The sequence below is a fragment of the Perognathus longimembris genome, chromosome 25 (genome assembly GCF_023159225.1).
Source record: "Perognathus longimembris pacificus isolate PPM17 chromosome 25, ASM2315922v1, whole genome shotgun sequence".
Lineage (NCBI taxonomy): Eukaryota > Metazoa > Chordata > Mammalia > Rodentia > Heteromyidae > Perognathus > Perognathus longimembris.
In genome coordinates this window covers 4,636,194-4,658,751 of record NC_063185.1, presented here as the reverse complement: position 1 = coordinate 4,658,751, position 22,558 = coordinate 4,636,194, and the positions used below count along the sequence as shown (strand labels likewise).

The 22,558-nt window shown below is 53.6% G+C and overlaps 1 protein-coding gene across 3 annotated transcripts; it reads right to left on the bottom strand.

Moving 5' to 3' along the window:
* Positions 1–2,647: 2,647 nt before the first annotated feature.
* On the bottom strand, positions 2,648–21,134 carry Grk6 (G protein-coupled receptor kinase 6). Of its 3 annotated transcripts, XR_007209120.1 has the most exons (17): positions 20,944–21,134; positions 16,343–16,438; positions 15,272–15,384; positions 15,049–15,126; positions 14,740–14,840; positions 14,388–14,480; positions 13,832–13,895; positions 13,569–13,709; positions 13,118–13,308; positions 12,138–12,175; positions 11,973–12,062; positions 9,722–9,930; positions 9,471–9,608; positions 4,544–4,681; positions 4,330–4,464; positions 3,311–3,563; positions 2,648–3,210 (listed from the first exon to the last, which is right to left on the bottom strand). XR_007209120.1 is itself a non-coding variant. In XM_048334126.1 (16 exons), exons 1-16 carry the CDS (start codon positions 20,993–20,995, stop codon positions 3,508–3,510), a joined length of 1,731 nt encoding a protein of 576 aa, XP_048190083.1. In that variant the 5' UTR covers positions 20,996–21,134; the 3' UTR covers positions 2,648–3,507. The 3 variants fall into 3 exon arrangements, 2 of the variants coding, with proteins under 2 accessions (XP_048190083.1, XP_048190084.1); XM_048334126.1 differs by having other exon boundaries at positions 2,648–3,561; XM_048334127.1 differs by lacking the exons at positions 16,343–16,438; positions 20,944–21,134 and having other exon boundaries at positions 2,648–3,563; positions 15,272–15,438.
* Positions 21,135–22,558: the final 1,424 nt, after the last annotated feature.

The window sequence follows — 22,558 nt, the reverse complement described above, 5'->3', positions numbered from 1 at the left end:
GTTAGTAGTGTAATGTGTATAAATGGGGTATAAATCCAGCACCAACTAAACCAGATGGAGAGGGATGAAGGGCTCCCCAAAGGAAACTTAGGAGACTTTTGTAAATGTTGGGAAAGAAACCTCCACACAACTGGTTAGGGCTCCCCGTCTCTGGCTGAAGCTTAAGCCCCAAACATAGCTCTTCATACCCTCTCTCACCAACCTCAGCTACAGCCACACATTTCTTTCCACCTCTGTTCCCCCCTCATAGCAGCCGGCCCCCCTTAGAGCACTAGAGGCCTTATACCATCCTTCAGAACCATCTGCCTGGCACCTTTGTGGCCCTCTCTGCATGCTGTCCCCCAACCCTCAGCCAAAGCACCCTACAATCCTGTGCCACAGTTCAGATCACTCCAGGTGCCACAGAGCCCTCATCTTGATGCTTATTATACTGAGCACCAAGCTACCAGAGCTCTTGGTTCCATCCGGGTCCTTAGATCCCACCACAGAGCCGGGTAGGGAGCTGAAGAGGAGGTGTGTTTGGAAGATGAATTCTGGAAGCTCATCTGCTCAGGATTAAAGTGAGGTTCATCCTGGCCAAGAAGGTCCCTAGATGTCACCCTACTCCCCCAAACAGAAAGCTGGACAGGAGGGTCTGGGTCCAGTGGCAGGCAGAGGAATTCAGAACCGCACATTCTCCTGGTACTCATCCAGTCTTATGTACCTGCCCATGGCTGGGCTTTGGACTCTGCAAAGTAATACCTAGCCAGGCCACCTGAAATCTAGAGGAGGGGGACAAGGCACCTCAGCTTCCAACCTCAGGGCCAGGAAGGTTCACATCTCTACCCTGCGATGGCCACTTGCCCTTGGAAGTCCTTGTGTGTCCCTCACCTCCTTACTGCCTTCGGGTTAATGGGAGAGGCCCTGAGCACATCACACGCCAAGAGGCCCCTCTGCTGAGTTGGTGCTGGGCACCTTCTAGTTGTTCTTAAAATAGCTGCTCAGCTTGGCACCCAACACCCACTCCCCCAGCAGCTAAGAGTCCTGCCAGTCACCTAGGGACTGGGGAAGCTCGATGGCTTATTCAGTAGATTTTCATAGAATTCCCACACCCATCTTCCTAGACAAAGGGAAGGGCTTGTGTAAAACCAGCTTGACAAGCCATCATGCTGGGACTTGAACCTGTAATGGCAAAGCTCCCATTCTATGTTCCTTGCTTGTGTAAGCAAGAATAAACTTCTGTGGTGGCTACAGGGCATCCTTTTTTTTTTGGATGGGCTGGTCCCTGGGCTTGAACTCAGGGCCTGAGCACTGTCCCTTAGCATTTTTTGTTCAAGGCTAGTGCTCTGACACCTGAGCTACAGCTCTGCTTCCCGCTTGTTGGTGGTTAATTGGGGTAAGTCTCATGGACTTTCCTGCCCCACCTAGGTTTGAACTATGATCCTCAGATCTCAGCCTCCCCAGTAAGTAGGATTACAGGCGTGAGCCACCAATGCCCAACTAAGGACATTCTTGGGTAGCTGGAGATACTGGAAGACTCTGAATAAAGAGTTTACAAAGTCTGAGGGCTGGGAATATGGCCTAGTGGTAGAGTGCTCACCTGGTATACATGAAGCCCTAGGTTTGACTTCCCCAGCACCCCATATATAGAAAAGGCCAGAAGTGGCCTACGCTGTGGCTCAAGTTGGCAGAGTGCTAGCCTTGAGCAAAAAGAAGCCAGGGACAGTGCTCAGACCGAGTTCAAGCCCCAGGACTTGTAAAAAAAAAAAAAAAGCTAGGTGTGTAGCTGTCATCCAGCTATATGAGAGGCATAAATACTCTGAGGATCATGGTCTAGGCTGGCCCAAGCATAAATGTGAGATACTAATTTGAAATGGAAGGACAAAGGATCAGTGGCGTGGTTCATGTGGTAGAATATCTGCTTGGCAAGTACAAAGCCAAGAGTTTCAGCCCCAGGCTGTCTTTGAAACAAAACACATACAAAAAGAATCTGACTTTTTTGATACTTGGGTAGCTGGTCCCTTCCTGCCTCTGCTGTCTTCTCTCCTGTGTCAACATTCCCTAGTTCACACTCATCCACACTGAGTGTTTGAAGGGCAAAATAGTGATGGATCTTATGCAAGAACAGGGTCAGGCACATGGCAGGGGTCAAACTACCCCAGGTTTACATGTGGCCACTAGGCCAAGGTTTCCTTCCACAGTCACATCCTGCTTAGAAAATGGTGAAACCCACCAGGTAAAGCCCATAGGCAAACCAGAGCTGGCTGCCTGGCAAGTATACCCCAAAGGAGTCATCTCGAGTCCTGGGCCATGGCAGGGCCATCCCTCACCCCATCTTTAAACATTTCCCACTTCCTCTGGACCAGGGATGGAGGAAGACCCACCCCCTGGAACACCAGAAGTAAGAAACAGGCAGGCAGGGGCAGCGGGCCAGGTTTGTGCTCAGCCTGTATTCACACAGAGACATGTGGCAGCTCACATTGAACAAAATGAGTAATAAAAATTGGCTTTAAATACGGAAAAACCAGGGCCCGGTCATCCCATGCTACCCTAACACTGGGACCAGGGTGGTTATCACAGTCTGAGAAGGGCCAGGGCTGGGGCCTGGGGCCAGGTACAGCCTTACCCTACCCCCCTTACACACACACACACACACACACACACACACACACACACGCAGGCATCCACCCACCCACACACACTTGCCACAAGCACACATAGGGAGGGAAGGATTATTGCTGGGCACGTGTCTCTACTGTTATGAGGGAGTATTCTGGAATGTTGGAGCATGGGCCAGGGATACCCCTATCCCCTCAGATGGCCTGGACCAGGACATTACTGAACGATGTCTTCGGGACAAGGCCCAGGCTGAGGGACAGGGTGTCCTGGGAGTTGAAAGGCAGAGGGACAGCTTGGGCAGTGGTCCGATGGGTCCTACAGTCCACCTGATCTCTTGCTTTAGCACAGGCATAAGAGACACAGACACCTTAACTCCAGCTCTGACAAGTGTGGAGCACTGGGCCCCAGAAGGTGGCCTAAGCCCAAGGCAGCAAGGGCAGGCGTGCGTCTCGAGGTCAGTCCTGGCCAGTGCAATGCTGTGTCCTGGCTAAGCCTCAGTTCATCCAGGCTGGGCCTGAGAAACCTCAGGTTTGGCAGTGGCTCTTGCCCCAGCTCCAGCTCTCCCAGCAAAGGCTGGCTGTCCCAGGGAGCTGAGGCCAGGGTGCCAACTTCCTGTTGGGAGTTCAGAACGTTCTGGTTGCTATATACATTCGTACAAATACATAAATACAGAAAGCCCCGCACTCCGCAGAGGAGAGCTGAAGGGACGCACCTTTGTCCCAGGGATGACCCACACCTTGCCAAACTCAGCCAGGCCATGGGCTGAGGGGCAGAGGACGCAGGACAGCTCCGGCTACGTTCCCCGGCCACAACTCGAGTGGGCGATGGGGGAGACCACTGTGCAAAATTGTAAACAGCACTGGAAAGAGCTGCTACCGCCAACCGCCGGTGGGGGCCTCGGCCTGGGGACTAGAGGCGGGTGGGGAGCTCTTCCTCGCTGTCGCTGCAGTTCCCACAGCAATCCTAGAGGGATGGGAAGACATGGAGGGAGAGAGGCAGAGCAGGTGCCGTTAGCCACCAGCAACATCACACACAGCGGTGCCATCACAGGGAGCGATGATGTCACACTGAACAATGCCGTAACAGCCCAGTGATAGCATCCGCGCAACATCATGCAGTGATGTCATCCGGCACAGCATCACAGGGTGATGATGTCACGTGGGATGATGTCACTGCTCTGCCAGGGTAGGCTGGGCACTTGCCAGCATCGTGCTCTGGGAAGGAGCCTCCCACGAGGGCCTGGAGCAGTGGCTCAGGCCATACATGGGTGGCCACAGGGCGGGAGATTTTTTTTTTTTTGGCAACAGCATGGGGTGAGGGGGGAGGGAGTTCCCAGGGCAAGGCTTCGGTCCAGTCCGTGGACAGAGGCCGGGCACAGGGAGACAGATGGCTCTGCAATGCCAGCAGCCTGAAGGGGCCAGGACGCAGGGAACCTCAGCAGCAGAGAGGGGGCCGGGGGGAAGCGGGCACCAGACTTCTTTCTCCCACATCTCTCCTCTGCCATGGAAGGGCTGCCTGGGGGGGCTCCCCAAGGCCAGACAGCAAGGCCAACCCTTGGGGAGCCCACACTGCTCACCTCTGGAAAGAGAAAAGAGGCCATGAGCCCAGCCAGGGGCAGGGGACAGAGGGAATGAGGCCAGAGACTCTGGGCATTGGCTCTGCCTCCTATCCACCCCTCCCGCACTCCCCCAAAGCCAAGCTGGAGTCCAGAGGAGACACTGCCGGGCTCACCTGGCGACTGAAGAGTCTCTGTAGCAGTCCCTTCTTAGGGGGTGCAGGTGGCTGGCCCTTCCAGTCCAGGTCAGGGGGAACTGAGCCATCAAGCCCGAAGACATTCAGCTCTTGGAAGCACTCAGTCTCCACCATCTACCAAGAGCACCGACTTAGCTGTGTGAGCTGCGCCTGGGGCGCCCTGTCCCTTGCCCACCTGCCACACAGGCCTCACCTCATTCTGCCAGGGAATGGGCACGCTGCCGGTGGCAAACTTCTGGTAGAAATCCTGGTCCGTGGGCTCCAGCTCCACCCCTTTCACTGTGGAGAACTGTTCAATATCTAGAACATCCTTGCAATAAATAGCCTGGGGCTGGAAGACAGAGGCAGCAGTCAGACAAGACACACACTCATACACACATACACACACACACACACACACAACAAGTTTTTTTTTTTGTGTGTGTGTGTGTGTGTACCAGTACTGGGGCTTGAACTCAGGGTCTGGGCACTATCCCTTAGCTATTTCACTCGAGGCTGGTGCTCTACCACTTGAGTCATAGCTCCACCTCTAGGTTTTTTTTTGTTTTGTTTTTTGGCCAGTCCTAGGCCATGAACTCAGGGCCTGAGCACTGTCCCTGGCTTCTTTTTTGCTCAAGGCTAGCACTCTGCCACTTGAGCCACAGCGCCCCTTCTGGCCATTTTCTGTATATGTGGTGCTGAGGAATCGAACCCAGGTCCTCATGTATACTCTTGCCACTAGGCCATATTCCCAGCCCCACACCTCTAGGTTTTTGATGGTTAATCAGAAATAAGAGTCTCATGGACTTCCCTGCCTGGGCTGGCTGTTTTCTCTCTCCTAAGTAGCTTGGATCACGCGTGAGCCACTGACACCTGGTAAGCATTCATAATTTTACGCTTCAATAGAAATCAAAAGAAATTATATCTGTCCACATTAAAACTTAGTACCAAAATGTTCACAGAAGCCAGGCGTGGTGCCGGCTGCCAGTGGCTCACACCTGTAACCCTAGCTACTCAGGAGGCTGAGATCTGAGAATCTGGGTTCAAAGCAAAAAGCCTAGGGATAGCAGCTAGGACCTGAATTCAAGCTCCATGACTTAAAAGAAAAAAAAAAATTCAAATATGACAGCAAGCACCTGTAGTCTCAGCTACTTGGGAAGCTGAGGCAGGAGGAACACTTGAACCCATGAGTTCAAGACCAGTCTGGGTATGACATCAAGACTCAAGGAGGGCTGGGAATATGGCCTAGTGGCAAGAGTGCTTGCCTCCTACACCTGAATCTCTCGGTTTGATTCCCCAGCACCACATATATGGAAAACGGCCAGAGGGGGCGCTGTGGCTCAGGTGGCAGAGTGCTAGCCTTGAGCGGGAAGGAGCCAGGGACAGTGCTCAGGCCCTGAGTCCAAGGCCCAGGACTGGCCAAAAAAAAAAGACTCAAGGAAAAAAAAGTCCACAGCAGTATAATTCATTATAGATCAAATACCTGGAAATACTTAATGTGTATGAACTGAAGAATGAATACATAAAATGTACTATCTGTATAATGGAATATTACCCAGCCTTAAATAGAAATAAATTATCAATCTATGCTAGAACACAGAAGAGCTTTAAAAACATGCTAAAAGGAGCCAGTCATAAAGAACAGTATTGACTGATTACATCTGCAGATACAAAATGTCCAGTCTAGGTAAATACATAGAACGACTAGTGATTGCTAGGAACAGAGATGGGGAAGAATGGGGAAGACTGCTAGTGAAAAAATTCTAAAACTTATTGTCGTGACAGTTGAACAGTTCTTTATCCTTTTTTTTGTTGGTCATGGGGCTTGAACTCTGGGCCTGGATGCTCTCTCCACACTCTTCAAGACTAGTGCTCTACATGTTTGAAGCATAGTGCCACTTCTGGTTTTCTAGTGGTTTATTGGAGATAAGAATCTCACAGGGGGCTGGGAATATGGCCTAGTGGCAAGAGTGCTTGCCTTGTATACATGAGGTCCTGGGTTCAATTCCCCAGCACGAAATATACAGAAAATGGCCAGAAGTGGCGCTGTGGCTCAAGTAGCAGGGTGCTAGCCTTGAGCAAAAAAGAAGCCAGGGACAGTGCTCAGGCCCTGAGTTGACAGCCCAGGACTGGGCAAAAAAAAAAAGAATCTCACAGGGGCTGGGAATGTGGCTTAGTGGTAAAGTGCTTGCCTTGGATACATGGAGCCCTGGGTTCCATTCCTCCGCACCACATAAACAGAAAAAGCGGAAAGTGGTGCTGTGGCTCAAGAGGTAGAGTGCTAGCCTTGAGCAAAATGAAGCCAGGGACAGTGCTCAGGTCCTGAGTCCCCAAGCCCCAGAACTCAGGAAAAAAAAAAAAAAGTTTCACAAACTTTTCTGCCTGGGCTGGCTTCGAACTTCGATCCTCAGATCTCAGCCTCCTAAGTAACTAGGATTACAGGCATGAGCCACCGGCACCCAGCTGAACAATTCCTTTTCTTTGGAGGTCACAGGGCTTGAACTCAAGGCTTGGGTGCTGCCCCTCAGGTTTTTTTTTTTTTTTTTTTTTTTTTTTTCTGTTCAAAGCTAATGCTCTACCACTTGGAGCCACAGTGTCACTTCTAGTTTTCTGGTGGCTCATCGGAGATAAGTGTCTTATGGACTTTCTTGCCTGGGCTGGCTTTGAACTGAGATCCTCAGGTCTTAGCCTCCTGAGTAGCTAGGATTACAGGTATGAACCACAGATGCCTGGCTAAATGATTCTAGAAACTAGAAACTAGATTCTAGTAAACTAGAAAACAATGAATTACTTTTTGTTTTGTTTTTGGTGCTGGTCCTGGAACTTGATTTCAAGGCCTGGGCACTGTCCCTGAGCTTTTGTGCTCAAGGATAGTGCTCTACCATTTGGAGTCACACTGCCATTTCTGGCTTTTTGGTAGTTAATTGGAGCCAAGAGTCTCAGGGATTTTCCTGCCTGGGCTGGCTTTTAATTGTGAGGCTCAGTTCTCAGCAGCTGGGATGACAGCTAGGATGAGCCACTGATCCCCAGCTTGAACTGTACATTTTGAATGGATAAACTATATGCTGCGTGACTCTTGCTAAAGCTTTTCCTCTAGTGCTTCTACAAAGTCAAACTCTGAGGCACTGATTTGATCTCTCAACCTGCAGATTCAGAAATATATCTGAGGGGCTGGGGATATGGCCTAGTGGCAAGAGTGCCTGCCTCATATACATGAGGCCCTGGGTTCGATTCCCCAGCACCACATATACACAAAATGGCCAGAAGTGGCGCTGTGGCTCAAGTGGCAGAGTGCTAGCCTTGAGCAAAACGAAGCCAGGGACAGTGCTCAGGCCCAGAGTCCAAGCCCCAGGACTGGCCAAAAAAAAAAAAAAAAAAAAAAAGAAATATATCTGAGCAATAGTATCAACCTCAGAGTCAGGCTGATGCAATCAGGCCTGCTTGGTCCAGGCAACCCCATGGCCAAGCCCGCACGCCAGGGCAACCTTAGGAACCCCTCCTTACATCCACTCCTGCCCTAAGCCACCCCACATTCCCGCTGAACCCCCAAAGGTCCCCCAACATGCTCTGAATGGCACTCCATCTTCCCCATACATACTTGGCTCTAGCCACATGAGTGCCACGGGGCCCTGTCCCAGGATTCTTGTCTGTTCCTTTGGTCTGGAATGCTCAACCCCTCCCCAAATCTGGATCATATTTTGTTTCTGCCTAAACAACTTCAGAGCTCACCCTTTTTGGGACTATTAAGGCTCCCTCCATCATTGTTTTCTTAACCTGCTCTATTTCTCTTTGTCAGCGTTAGCATTACCTGAAATTCTATTGGTTTATTTTGGTGTTCTCTCCACAGAAGCTAAGGACAAAGCGGGGCCCTGTGGACCTCATTATATCTGGGTTCTGGCATATGTGGGCACTCAGATATTTGTCAAATGAATACACAAACACATGTGGATGACAGCCATCAATCTGGCCCACCTGTGATCACCTGAGGCCTCCCCAAGTGACCCTCCATTGTGACCCAACCCCCCTAGACCCAAGAAGGGGGCAAACACATGACCTGCTCCTGGCCAATCAAAATTTCCCTGTGGCATTACACAGGTGGCCTGGGTTTGGGAGGAGACACATGATCCACAGGTTAGAGCAGAGTCAAGGGACAGATGGACAATGCTGGCAACAAAGCATGAAACCCTGAGGTTGGTCCTATGCTGAGATTTTTTGGACAAACCAAATTAACACACTGCATGCTGAGCTTAAGGAAGTTGGAGCTAGATTCTGATGATTGCAGAGTGCCTGGCCTGCAAGATACTCGATAAATGGATGAGTGTCCTGCTGAATGAAAGGCAGTCAACCGGGCACTGTGGCTCAAGAGGCAGAGCACTAGCCTTGAGTACAGAGAGGCTCAGGGAAACATCCCAGTCCCTGAGTTCAAACCCCAAGAACGGCCAAAAAAGAAGAAAGGCAGTCAATCCACTAACTGTCTCCCCTTCTGGCAGCAGAACTTTGGTTTTCCTCCCTGTTTAGAATATTCTTTCTTTCCCCTCCTTTCAGATACCAGTGTTCAAATTCAGAACCTTATACTCTTGCTTGGCTGGCACCCTATCCATTGAGCCATGCTTCCAGCCCAGCTTTTTGCTGATTCTTTTGGAGATGGGAGTCTCATGGACTTTTCTGGCCTGGGCTAGCTGGGAACCTTGAGACCTTCAGATCTCAGCCTCATGAATAGTTATGAATGCATGGCACAAGCCACCAGAGCCCAGCTGGGATTTATTTTGAAACCAGGCACGGGTTATTCTGTCTCCAAAGATGGCTGAGCTGTGAAGACTATATAATCAACAACCCAGTGCAGAGGAATGGGAGAAAATGCAAATTCCCTCCACTACTAGAGCAAGCCTTGCTTCTTCCCCTCTCTGTCCCATCCAGGTATACCAAAACCCAGACCGACCTTGAGCTTTTCAATTTCATGTACCTAATGTATTCACCTACACACACACACACACACACACACACACACACACATTTTCCCTAAGGCATGAGACAGCAATGCTTGCAACTAAAAGCAGACACAAACTACTACTCCAAGGCCCCGCCCACCCAGGCCCCTCCCACAGGCCCGGGCCCCGCCCACCATACGTGGCTGCACTCACATCTGGCTTAAAGGGGGGCTCCAGCATGCCAGCTCCCAGCCTCTTGAAGTTCAGTTTCTTGAAAAGGGGGTGCTCCTTCACTTCCCGGGCGCCACCCCCACGGCACCCCAGGCGCTCGGCGGGGTCTTTGCTGAGGAGCTGCGGCAGGGCAGGGGGTGGGCAGGTGGGTGGTGCGCTCCCGGGCTCCAGCCCAGGCCCGCCAGGCCTCCCGCTGATCGATCGCTGATCGATCAGATCATCGATCGCACTACCTGAGAGCAGAGTGAGCGGGCTTGTGGGGAGAAGCGCTCGGAATACTCCTCGGGCACCTCCTTGACCAGCCTCTCCACTTCCTCCCGCTTGATCTTCTTCTTCCTCTGCTGGAAGGGCGACTGGCCGGCGATCATCTCATACAGCAGGCAGCCCAGAGCCCACCAGTCGGGGCTGAACGTGTAACGCTCGTTCTTCACCACCTCTGGAGCTGGGCAGGAGGCACAGGAGGTAGAGCTGGGTGGGGACCCTTGGGGCCGGGGCTCAGCACATGTGAAGTCAGAGGACTGACTCAAACACCCCTGGTGAAGCAGGCATAATGTGGGCTAGGTGGGGACCTCTGACAGTGTAGGGACCCAGTGTGGCTCTGAGAAGGTCACACCTGGTGTCCCCAGGTCTACTGGTTTTTGTTTGTGTCCATCAGGGAGCCTGGGTGCTATCCCTGAGCTCTTTTTGCTCAAGGCTGGCGCTCTACCACTAGAGCTACAGCTCCACTTCTGGTTTTCTGGTGGTTCACTGGAGATAAGAGTCTCAGGGACTTTCCTACCTGGGCTGGCTTTGAGCAGGCTCTGAAAAGATCTGGGAGCTAAGAGCTCAGGCCTGTAATCTTAGCTACCCAGGAGGCTGAGATCTGAGGATCACCATTCAAAGATAGCCTAGGCAGAAGAGTCTGTGAGACATATAGGGCCAATTAGCCGGGGGGGGGGGGGGAAGGAAGGAAGGAAGGAAAAAAAGTAGAGGTATGGCTCAAGTGGCAGCGAGTCAGCACTGAGGGGGAAAAAGCTGGGACTGGGTCACTGAGTCCAGTGTGGCACACACACACACAAAGAATAAATAAAATTCCTAATGGAGAGGCCACGTGGTAGAAACCCCAACTGGCTGAAACTTCCTGCCTTCCAGGAAGATACCTGGCGAGTTTTCCTCACTTGACTATCTCCTTTAGGCTAAAAGGCAGCTGTGGTGTTGTTTTTCAAACTAGAGTAGGGGGGTGGGGGAGTGGAATGCCTAGCCTAGGGCCACCCAACAGGCTGCAGGGAGACCCTGTACATTGGGGACCTTTGAAGTCATTTGCTTCTTCAATGCTTCTCATCAGCTGCCCATGACTGTCTGCCTGTATTAACATATATATATATACAGATATATATACACATATATAAATACATGTATGTATGTATTTTTTAAGTAGTTGTACAAAGGAGTTTCAATTCAGTCATTCTGATTATGAGTACAATGCATTTTGGTCAATATCATTCCTTCCATTTTTTTCCCCTTTGTCTCCCAATCCCACCCATACCTATATTAATTTCACACAGCCCATAAATGATATCATAAATACCGACTGGACCCTTGGTAGTCAAAAGGTTCCCCAATCTTGTTAGAATGGAAACGACTATGTCACAGGGTCCCATAAGGGACAGTGTGGTCACACCTCAGCCCTTCTACCTGCCTGGACCTCAAATGGGCCCACCTACTCTGAGTACTCTGGGAATGAGCAGCTTAGGAGAGGATGTAGTTAGAGCCAGGGAAAAGCTTGCTCTCGCCTATAATCCTAGCTACTTGGGAGTTGAGATCAGCGGTTCATCAAAACCACCTTGGGCAAGGAAGTCAGAGACCCTTATGTCCAATTAGTCAACAAAAAGCTGGAAGTGGAGCTGTTGCTCAAGTGCTGTGTGCTAGCCTTGAGCAAAAAAACAAAGAAAAAAAAAAAAAACAAAAAACAGGCACTGGTGGCTCACGCCTGTAATCCTAGCTACTCAGGAGGCTGAGATTTGAGGATCACATTTCCAAGCCAGCCAGGGCAGGAAAGTCCATGAGACTCTTATTTCCAATGAACCACCAGAAAACCAGAAGTGGTGCTGTGCTCAAGTGATAGAGCGTTAGCCTTGAGCTGAAGAGCTCAGCGACAGCAGCCAGGCCCAGAGTTCAAGCCTAGTCCCAGCACAAAAAAAAAAAAAAAAAAAAAGGAAAAATTTAATTCCCTTTTCCAAACCCTGGTGGCCACCTCCATCACAAGTTCAAAAGGCATTTAGTGAATGTATGCTGTTGTGAATCCGGGTTAGGTCTTGGTTTCTTCATCTTTGCAACTGTACCAATATGGACCCTGGTATCTACTCTGAGGAGTAGACACCCACCCCTGTCCATTTCTGTGAGGTCTCTCTGGACAGGAGACCTCCATACAGTAGTGGGAGTACAGGGCCCAGGCCAGTGAGAGGGCCCAGGAGACAGTGGGTTGAGCGAGAGGAAGACACTCACCCATGTAGCCCACGGTGCCCACACGACCCTTGATAGTCTGGCCCTCAGGCACATGCACAGCCAGTCCCAGGTCAGAGATGCGAATGTGACCTGAAGGGAGATGAAGCAGGTTAGGGGCTGAGAACTCCTCTCTTATCCGCCCCCACCTGAGGCCCCTCCACCCACCGTGGTCATCCAGCAGGATGTTCTCCGGCTTCAGGTCCCTGGAGGAGAGAAGAGCAGGGTCAGCCAGCACTCAGGGTGGCAGGCAGCCAGACAGGCCCTCCCTGCCTGCCCACTGGAGGCCTACATGGTGAAGGCCTACATGGTGAAGGGCCCCTTGGCTGCCAGCAAGACAGGCAGCTCTGCATTCCCAGGGCAGCAGATCTATGGGACAAGAACTCCTAGGAACTTTCGAGGCATGTAAAAGGGGGCTCCAACCCTGAGGGACACCCCTCCCAGACATCACCAGAGGCCTGTTCACTCAATACCAAGGAATCCCCTCTCGTTTTGTAGCTGGCTACTGTTCCTCTACAAAATAGGGCTCCTCTCCTGACCCTCTGGAAGCTTCTATGAAGCTAAGTTGAAATCACCAGTAGCTCTCCAAACCAGAATACTCCACTGAGTCAACCACACAAAAATTAGAAAGGATAATTTCAGCTTCCCAGAAAAGGAAAGGGAGTGGGGAGCAGGGTAATAAAATCAGAATTCATGGCTAGATGCAGATGGCTCATGCCTGTCATCCTAGCTACTCAGAAGGCTGAGATCTGAGGATCTCGGTTCATAGCCAGTCTGGGCAGGAAAGTGTGTGTGCCATATCTCCAATGAACCACCAGAAAGCCAGAAGTGAAGCTTCTGGCCAGAAGCCAGAAGTGGCTCAAAGTGGTAGAGCAAAAAGTGGTTGAGCAAAGACTCAGGGATAGCACCCAGGCCCTGTGTTGAAGCCCTAGGACCAGCACAAAATCAATCAATCAAATAAAATAAAAATTCACACCTGGGTGAACCAGAACCCCCCCCCCCCCCCAAAGCCTTGGTCTGAAGCTCTCAGGTCTGCCTACTGTAGGGGATTGTTGGGCCTGGACCCCTTTGTTGTTTCTGGGCACAATATCCTTTCACGGTCCCATTCCCTAGCAGGGCGGGGCCAGGCACAGGCCGCTCCCCCGCACCTGTAGACAATGCGCTCCCGATGCAGGTCCTCCAGGCCGCAGCAGATCTCAGCGGCATAAAAGACAGCCCGTGCTTCAGGGAAGCCAGCCTGGCCCATGTGGTAGATGTGGAACTTGAGGTCCCCTCCGTTCATCAGCGTCAGCACCAGGCACAATGCGTCCTTGGTCTCATAAGCGTAGGCTAAGCTCACCTGTGATCAGGGGACCCCAGCCCTCAGGCAGGGGGCCCTGGGGCTGCGGCTGATGCCTTCTAGATTGCCGCCTTTCCCAAGCCTGGCATCCACACCCCCATCCCAGCCTTCCTGGCCATTGTCCTGGGTACAGAGGGGGGCAGGGTAAGCAGGGCTGTGCTTCTGATGGTGGTAGGCAGAGACTTCAGCCTGGCCAGGAGGGGGAGGAAAGCAGGAGCCAGCATTGGCCCTGGGGAAAGGACAAAGCTTTCTGTACTTACTACAAATCTACTGTTCACTTTCTCCAAGATCTGCTTCTCGTTGAGTGCCATGGCCTCCCCTTTCCGCTTCTTGATCCGCTTCTTCTCCAGCTTCTTACAGGCATACATCTTGCCTGTTGCCCGCACCTGGCAGGCGCACACCTGTGGCCAGGGTAGATGGGGCAAATGGGAGCCGGCCCTTCCCTGCCTGGGGGTGAAGAGGCTGGTCCAAGCCCGCCTGACACTACCCTGGGCACACTGCATGGCAGGGCCTGGCCACTCACCTCCCCAAAGCCACCTTTGCCCAGGACTCGGTACTGCCTGAAGGTGTTTTTGGTCACTGGCTGCCTGTAGACAAAAAGGAACAAGCAAATGTTGGCTGAGCTGGGGGTTCAATACCCCTGAACAAAGCCAGGCCTGTAATCCTAGCTATTGAGGAGGCTGAGATCTGAGGATCATGGTTCAAAGTCAACCTGGGGCAGTTAAACCCAAGACTTTTATCTCCAACTAACCAACAAAAAGCCAGAAGTGGGCCAGGCTGATGCCTGTAATCTTAGCTACTCAGGGCTGAGATCTGAGGATTGTGAGGTTCAAAGCCAGCCTAGGAAGAAAAGTCTGTGACATTTCCAATGAATCATCAAAAAGCCAGAAGTGGCTCAAGTGATAGAGCTCCAGCCCTGAGCAAACAAGCTAAGGAATAGTACACAGAATTCAAGTCCTAGTACTGGGCACATGCATGTGTGCACGTGTATACACACACACACACACACACACACACACACACAGACACACAGAGCCCCAGTGACCTGGCCTCTCCTAGTCAGCCTGGGAGGACCTCACCTTTCCAGCCATTTCCACTGCAGAAAACGATTGAAGTAGATGCTATCGAGGTAGTCGGCAAAAGGGGCCACGCTTAGGTACTCATGGGTCAGCCTGGTGAAGGAAGGACCAGCTGCAGGTCAGCCACCGGCACTCGGTGCTCAGCGAGGTGAGTCAGGCCCCGTTGATGTGCATGCTCAACCCATAAACCCTCCCGCTAAGGCACTGGGTGGGAGTGGCAGGCATCCTGGGCTGCGGTGAAGATGCCTGGGAACCCTGGGACACTGTCAAGGTCAAAAGCAGGGCCAAGACCAAGGCTTGCCGAAGCCCCTTTACCCAGCATAGCTCTAAGCTGGTGGGCAGGAGGGCTTACCGGGTCAGCTCCTGGAAGAGGTCTTTGCAAGGCCCCTGCTCCAGCCGCTGGGCACAGTTAGTGACCAGCTGCCGAGGGACTTCGGGGATGAGGTCAGGACCCTGGGGACAAAGCAAAGACAGGTCAATGCCTGGAGCCCCCATGGATGGCTGCTTCCTCTCATGGCAGGGTTGCCAGATATGTTGGTGAGTGCCAGGGGTGGGGGTGGCTCAGCTGGCTGTCTGGCCTGTGCCAACCCCCACCCCCCACCCCGGGCTCTGGGCCTGTAGCCCTGCTTGCAGCTGTCCATCTCCATCATCGCTCACTCACCGTGTGGCTCAGAAAATTCTGCATGAGCCTCCGCCCACATGCCTTCCTCTTCTCATCAGGGGTCACTTCATACTCAGCCTGCAGGAGAGGAGGTAGAGGAGCTGGAGGACCAGGCAGAGCCACAGGTGTGTTTCTGGGGGGCCAGGGGGGACATGGGGTGTGGTGTCGGGGACCTCGGCCTGGCCTCACTGCTGGGCTGGACCACAGGACAGGTTGTACTCACCACCCCATCCAGAAAGGCAGTGCAGCGGGTCAGCTCAGGCCTTGTGGCACAGAACTCTCGGAAAAGCAGGCGCCCAATGGGCTGCCGTTCACACAGGTTGTGGTAGTCTCGCTCTGCAGGTAGAGATGGGGGTCAGAGACCTGAAGCTCCCTGGCAGGGCCTTCCTGCCCACACCAACAACAGCCCCTGGGCCCCAACAACTGCCAGCCCAGTAGTGTGGCAACCATCACTCCCTGGAGAACCCTCGCCACACTCCCGAGGTGGGCACTATGATTATTATTCCCAATTTAGCTCAGGAGTCTAAAGCCCAGAGAGGTTAATAAATATGTTCCAGGTCACCCAGCCAGGAGTTTAGGCTCCAGGGCTCAGGCCTTCCTTCCCTTGTTGTCTCTCAGTTCTGGCGACTTGCAGATGTCACAGACCTGGGGTTTGGGTGCGGTCTGGGAGGTTCCGGCCCTGCCTGGGCTAGGCCAGGCCCACCCACACCTGTTGCCTGCCTGGCGAAAGTGGGAGAGGAAGCTGTGGCTTCCGTTGCTGGTGGCTGGGCCTCCCTCCCAGGCCGTGGAAGCGGCCTCTGGTACATTCTGCCCACATGCTGGCCCTCAGAGGAGGCTGGGTCACCCTACATAGTGCCCAGACATGGGGCCTCTGCCAAGATAGCAAGAACTGGGGTCTGGGGCCCATCTGTCCCCACTCAGAAGTCACCCACTCACCCTTCCCAAGGTGGGTGCTCCCAAGGTGGGAGACCCAACGCTCATGCTAGGGGCTTCTCCTCCAAACTCATGGGTCCAGCTGGCTTCAACTCCTCAGCTTCTCTCAGACAGTCCCTAACCTGGCCCTGCCCTTGCCCGGTGCCCACTCCCCTTGTCCATCTCCGCTTGCTTGCTGTCCTTCACCTTCCCAGGCCTAGGAAGTGAAACTGAGCCAGGTGGAGTCCCTCTATCTTCCCAATCAAACGGCCCCTTTAGTGCCCTCCAGGGCAAGGGTAAGGAGGGGAAAAGGTACCCCTAACATCACAAGTCACCCCACCCCTGGCATCGGGAGCTCCCCCAAATCTTCACCCAGACTCACCAAGGTTGAGCCGTAGCTCCTCACACTGGCTGATGTGGGGGAACTGGAGCATCTGCCGCCATTTCTTGCTCTTGCCTTTGCGATTGCCACCACCGCCTGCAGAATCAACCAGGCATTCACGGGCGTCCCGCACATGCGCACTTCCACCATGCCGCCCGCCGAAGCCCAGAATGGTCCAGAGGCTGTCAGGGCCCAATCAAGACACACCCTGCCAAGGGGGATACCCCAGGCCCCTTCATCTGCTTGTTCCAGCATGGTCACGTGGTCCTTCCAGGCTCCTCTTCTGGTGGGGAGGACCTTGGGCAGGGAGCGTAAACAAGGGAGAGCGAAGCCATTGGGCAGCACCATTGCTTTCAACTGCTTAGTCAAGGCCCACCAGGGACAGCTCAAGGACCTCTGGCATGTGCCTGAACGATGCCAGGGGCAGAGGTCAGCTACCCCAGGAGGCTTCTACCACCGGGCTGCTCATCAATGCAATCTCCCTTTGCCTCTCTCTGCCCACAAGCAAGGTAGGCTGGCACTCAGGACCTTCCATCTCCTGTCCTGTCCACAGGGCTTTCCTAGCCCTGACACCAGCCTTGTTTCACCTGGCTGACACCCATTTGCAGCTGTGGGTAAATGTGGAACAGATGAAAGACAACGGAGGAGGTGAGGAGTGTGGCAAAGTAGACTGGGGAAAGCCCCTCCCAACAGCGGAAGTACAACACAATTCCAACTGATTTCCCAGTGGCTGATCGGCAGGGTCACTGGCTCCGTGGGCCAGCTCTTCTGAGTTTTCAAAAGTCAGTTGAAAATTTGATTTAAGAAATAAACCTACTGCAGGCAAATATATAAAGCATGTCAAGGAACTGACTAGTGCATAGGCCATGAAAAGGGGAAGGAACCAGAAGCATTGGGCCTCATAGACCCAAGGCTTATGGCCTGCCTCCTATAGCCCTCAACTTTTCCATGTGTTCTGGGGTGCACAGCCATCTCCACAGGCTTTATGAGGGGGCTGGGAGGGGCTGTAGCCAGCAATTAGTGGCTCATGCCTGTCATCCTGGCAACTCAGGTGAGATCAAATCTCAGACTGAAGCCAACCCAGGTAGGATAGTCCATAAGACTATTTTTTTTTTTTTTTTGCTAGTCCTGGGGCTTGAACTTATGGCCTGGGTGCTGTCCCTGAACTCTTTTGCTCAAGGATATCACTCTAACACTTTGAGCCACGGCAGAATTTCTGGTTTTCTGGTGATTCATTGCAGATGAGTCTCGCGACTTTCCTGCTCAGGAGGGCTTTGAACCATGATTCTCAGATCTCAGACTCCTGAGTAGCTATGATTACAAGCATAAGCCACTGGCACCTGGCCCATGAGACTCTCAATTGGAGACCTGTATCTCCAAATGTGGCAAAAAGCCAGAAATGGAGGTGTGGCTCAAGTGGTAGAGCACTAGCCTTAAGTAAAAAAGCCAAGTAAAACTGAGAGGCCCTGAGTTCAAGTCCTAGTACTGGTACATACGCACACACACACACGTGCACGCGCACACACACACACACACACACACACAGAGGTAAGCCCCAGCTCAAAGAACTCAGTTATAAAGCTGGGCTCTGGTAGCTCATGCCTGTAATCCTAACTACTCAGGAGGCTGAGATCTGAGGATCACAGTTCAAAGCCAGCCCAAACAGGCAGGAAAGTCCATGAGACTTTTATCTCCAATTAAACACACACACACACACACAAAGCCAGAAGTGGTGCTGTGGCTCAAGTGGTAGAGTGCTATAGTCTTGAAGCCAAAGACTTGAGGCTCAGGGATAGTGCCCAGGCCCTGAGTTCAAGCCCAAGGACCAGAACAACAACAAAAAAGAACTCAGTTATAGCCTTAGGGAACCACTTTCTCTTGCCTGGCCTCAGTTTCCATCTAGTCTGGGTCCCGGTGCTTCAGTGGGCTCCCCAAGGAAGCTGTCCAGAGGAGGAAGTGTTGCAGGGTTCCCTTGAGAAACTTGCTGGCTGCCCTGGGGCACCCTGTACCCCATGTGCACAGGTCATTGCTTCACAGACAGCAACAGATTTCCACCCCCTAACCCCAGGGCAAGGCCTTCCCAGAAGGGGAACTCCTCCCACCCTCTACCCCAGCCCTCCTCATCTCTTACCCAGACTTCCATCCGCCTCCTGCCCCCAAGTTACTTCCTTCCCCCGCTCCCCCCCCCCCCAGCCACATCAAGACAAAAAAACGAAGTCACATGCAAATATCCTCTCAACTGGCTACCAGTCTGTGGGGCTTCTCTATACCCTCCCTTCCCCACAGACCCTCTTGAAGCCACTCCCCCACTTAACTCTCACAGTGATTCTACTAGATTGGGCCCAAGTTCATGAGAAAACTGACGCTCTGATGGAGGAGTCATCTTCCCGCAAGATCATGGAAGAGGAGCAGAATTTGAACCCAGCTCTCACAACTCAAGCTCCTCTCGGACTTCAAACAAACCCAGCATCTACCAAGGGCCAAATCTATGTTCACACCAAGGGTTATCAAACCACACAGGGCCTCAGATCACTTCAACCGTTAGCCATCAGTCAGCTTTTGATGTGATTTCGACAGAGCCAATTCATGAGTCTGAGTTAAAAAAAAAAAAAAAAGAGGACAATGTAGTTGGGCACCGATGACTCCAGTAATTCTAATTACTCAAGAGGCTGAGATCTGAGAATCTCAGTTTAAAGTCAGCCCAGGCAGGAAAGTCCAGAACAATCTTATCTCCAAGTATCTACAAAAAAAACCAAACATGTAGCTTAGCAGTAGAGTGCTTGCCTAGCATGCTGAAGCTCTGGGTTCGATTCCTCAGTGCCACATAAACAGAAAAAGCCGGAAATGGCACTGTGGCTCAAGTGGTAGAGTGCTAGCCTTGAGCAAAAAGAAGGCAGGGACAGTGCTCAGGCCCTGAGTCCAAGCCTCAGGACTGGCAGGAAAAAAAAAAAGCCGGAAGTAGACCTGTGGCTCCAACCTTGAATGAAAAGGCTAAGGCATCGAGCCCAGGCCCTGAGTTCAAGCCCCAGTACCAAACCATACATAAACACATTTGTCTAAAGCTACACAGGTGCAAGGGCAGCGCCAGGTGGGGTAAAGTGGGCGCACCAGTCCTCAGCCTGGCCACACCATCCAGCACTTGACCACAACTCAACAAAGCTTGTTCAAAGATGATCCTACTGTCTGGCCAGGCAAAGCAGTGCCCTCCACAGGCCTGAGGCCCCAACAGGCTGTAGCCTTAGGAGAGGAGGCCCAGGCGGCCAGGCTCTCCCCACCCCTCCTCCCTGGCTAGCTGGATGACGAGGCAGAACAGAATCAGCAGATGCCCCCAGAGGCTGAGAGGAAGGCCCAACCCCTGGGCTCGATAAGGGACTGGAGATAAGACCGCTTCCCTGAGCACTAGAGCCTGCCATGCTGATTTCCAGACAGCCCCTCCCTGAGGTAACAAGCATTGGGTGGGCAGAGGGCACCAGGCGCTGTGCCTAGCTGGGGAAGGGGGCCTTCTATGGGCTGCCTACAGACTGGCATGGACATCCCACATCCTACGCCTGGCTTCATCACCATCTCACTAGGTAACCTGAGATTAGTCTCTGGTCAGAGCCTGCAATAAGAGGCAGACAGGTGAAGCAGATGAGTTAGGCTGAGTTACAGCACAAAAGTGGAAAATTCTCAGGTTCTCCCTGAGTTCCCTCAAGAGAAGGGTCCTGTCAGCATCTCCCCTGCACCCTGGACAGAGTGGGCACCTCGTGGATGTCTAGTGGTTAAGGTCACTGAGGTGGGTTGTGGCAGGTGAAGGGCACAGTGACCACAGGGCAGTCAGGAATGGGTCTGGTCCTGTGTCCTCTGGTCTCCTGTCCCTCCCCAGATGTTTATCAGGCACCTGCTCCCTGAGGAGCCACACACACTCACACATGCATGTGCGTACACACACGTACACACAGACACACTGGGACCACCAGACTGGTTCTCCAGACAAGCCTTTAACTGTAAAGCGCTAGCAACAGCCCAGTATATATCTGGGGCTTCCTGAGAGCAAAAATCGTTACCAACACAGCCCCGTCTTCAATATCCTGGGGCTTTAAGCAAGGGGCAGTACTGTTGGTGGCAGGTGTGACCAGAAGTTTCCCCAAACCGAGTGGATTACGGTTGCAAAAACATTCATTCATTCATTCTCCAGCCTTTACCTAATCACTAACTTTGTGCTGTCCAACGGGTCTGGGCCCAGGCAGGGCACGTGGGGCATCTTCTCTCCTCTCACCTGGAGGAGGCCTCTGGGACCCTCCTCGGGTTCAGGGCCCACACTCCCCTCTCCTTTCCCCCCTCCCTCCACCTTCTCCTTCCCCTCACCCCCTCCCCGGTGCCAGGGCGGCGGTCTGACGACCCCCCCCCCCCCCCGCCCCTTCCTGGGCCTCGCTTCGGCAGACGGGCAGGTGCAGAGCAGGAGGCGGACAGGCCGGAAGGGCTCGTGCCTGCGTGGGGTCCGGGCCGCAGAACCGGCGCTTCAAGGGCATCGGGGGCCTGGGGTGCCCCGAGGGGTTCGGGGGCCGCGAGCCCCCGAGTGCCCGCACCCGGGCCCGGCCGCCGTGTCCGGCTTGCCTCACCTTCCCGGGCCTTGAGTAGCACCGTATTCGCTACGATGTTCTCGAGCTCCATGAGCTGCAGTGCTGCCGGGCCCGCCGGGCCGCGCCCCCGGCCGGAAGAGCCTGCGAGAGCCGGGGACCTACGGCGATCGGCGCGGCTCGGCTCGCAGTGACCGCACCGCGGCCTCTGGGCCTCCCCGGCCGCCGCCGCCCGCCGCGCACTCTCCGCCCCCTCCGGGGGCCACCGGGGCGCTGGCCCGCCCCGCCCCGCCCTCTATTTACTTTACTGGACCAATAACAGAGCGGATGCTCCCCGCGCCGTCTCCCTATTAGTCTGCCTCTCCATCTTACCCCGCCCACCGAGCCGTCGATTGGATTAAAGAAGAAGGGGACGGGACCAATAACGTAAGCTCGTCCTGGTTGGCCGGAGGGCGGGGTTAGGCCGCTATGTTCGAATTTCTAGGCCTTCGTAGGATACCGAACTGCCAATTAGGGCCGAGCCCTCGCTGGGGAAACGGAGGTGGGACCTTTGGGCCACGCCCATGAGGTCGGAGGTGTGATTGAATGAAGAAGGCGTCTGTCATTCGCGGAAGTGCAATCCGATTGGGCTATATCATATGGGGGTCTGGCCCGAGTGACGCTCTCACGAGTGGCTTTTGTAGGGTTTTGTTGCCGCCACGCTCTGCGGCTCCGGGGCTTCTGCTGGGTAGACAAGAGCAGGCTGGGGATTTGTGTCCCGTCCTAACGCCTTGGGCTCTGCTTGTTCTGGACAGCGCATATGGGAAACTGAGGCAGGACGACCCGGGGTGGGGGTGGGGGCTGCTGGACCCTCTCCCGTCGCCTCCAGTCCCGCAGCGGCCCACACCCGCGCCCCGCCCCGCTGCGCCTGCAGCGGATGTTGTGATTTCTCCCCACACACCCGGCCTCGCCCTCCCTCGGCCTCCGCTGCCTTATAAGGCAGTGCTACCCCTCCTGGAGGTTGGGGTGAGCTCACACCCCTCGCACAGGTGTGGGGCCGCGGAGGGCAGAGCCCCACTTCCTCCACCCCCACTTCACACGACAGGAAGCTCGGCGAGGGAGGTCGCAGCCGAGGCTTCCACCCATTTACTCAATTCTCTCCCTGATCCATCCATTCCAAACGCCACCGCTTTGTCCCAGTCGCCCGCAGCCGGCCGGACGGCTCAAGAGCCAGGGGTGTGAGCAAGCTAGCCCGGCTCGGAACTCCCCTGCTGGGAGACAGGGAGGAAGGTGACCGTCCCGCAGAGAAATGAATGAATGGATGGTTTCTGGGAGTGTTAATGATGTTAAGACTAGCAGCTACTGTCAGGGTGTGGCAACCTAGGTTTCCTGAGGTGGGGTCGGAAGGAAATACTCTTAAGGGTGTGCAGCTTTTGTGTGTGTGTGTGTGTGTGTGTGTGTGTGTGTGTGTGTGTGTGTGTGTGCTGGTACTGGGCCTTGAGCTCCTGGCCTGGGCACTGTTGCTTAGCTTTTTTCGTTAAGCTCTTGTTTTTGTTTTTGTACCAGTCCTGGAGCAGACTCAGGGCCTGAGCTCGGTCTCTGGCTTCTTTTTGCTTAAGGCTAGCTCTTGAGCCACGGCACTACTTCTGGATTCCACTGTTTATGTGGTGCTGAGGAA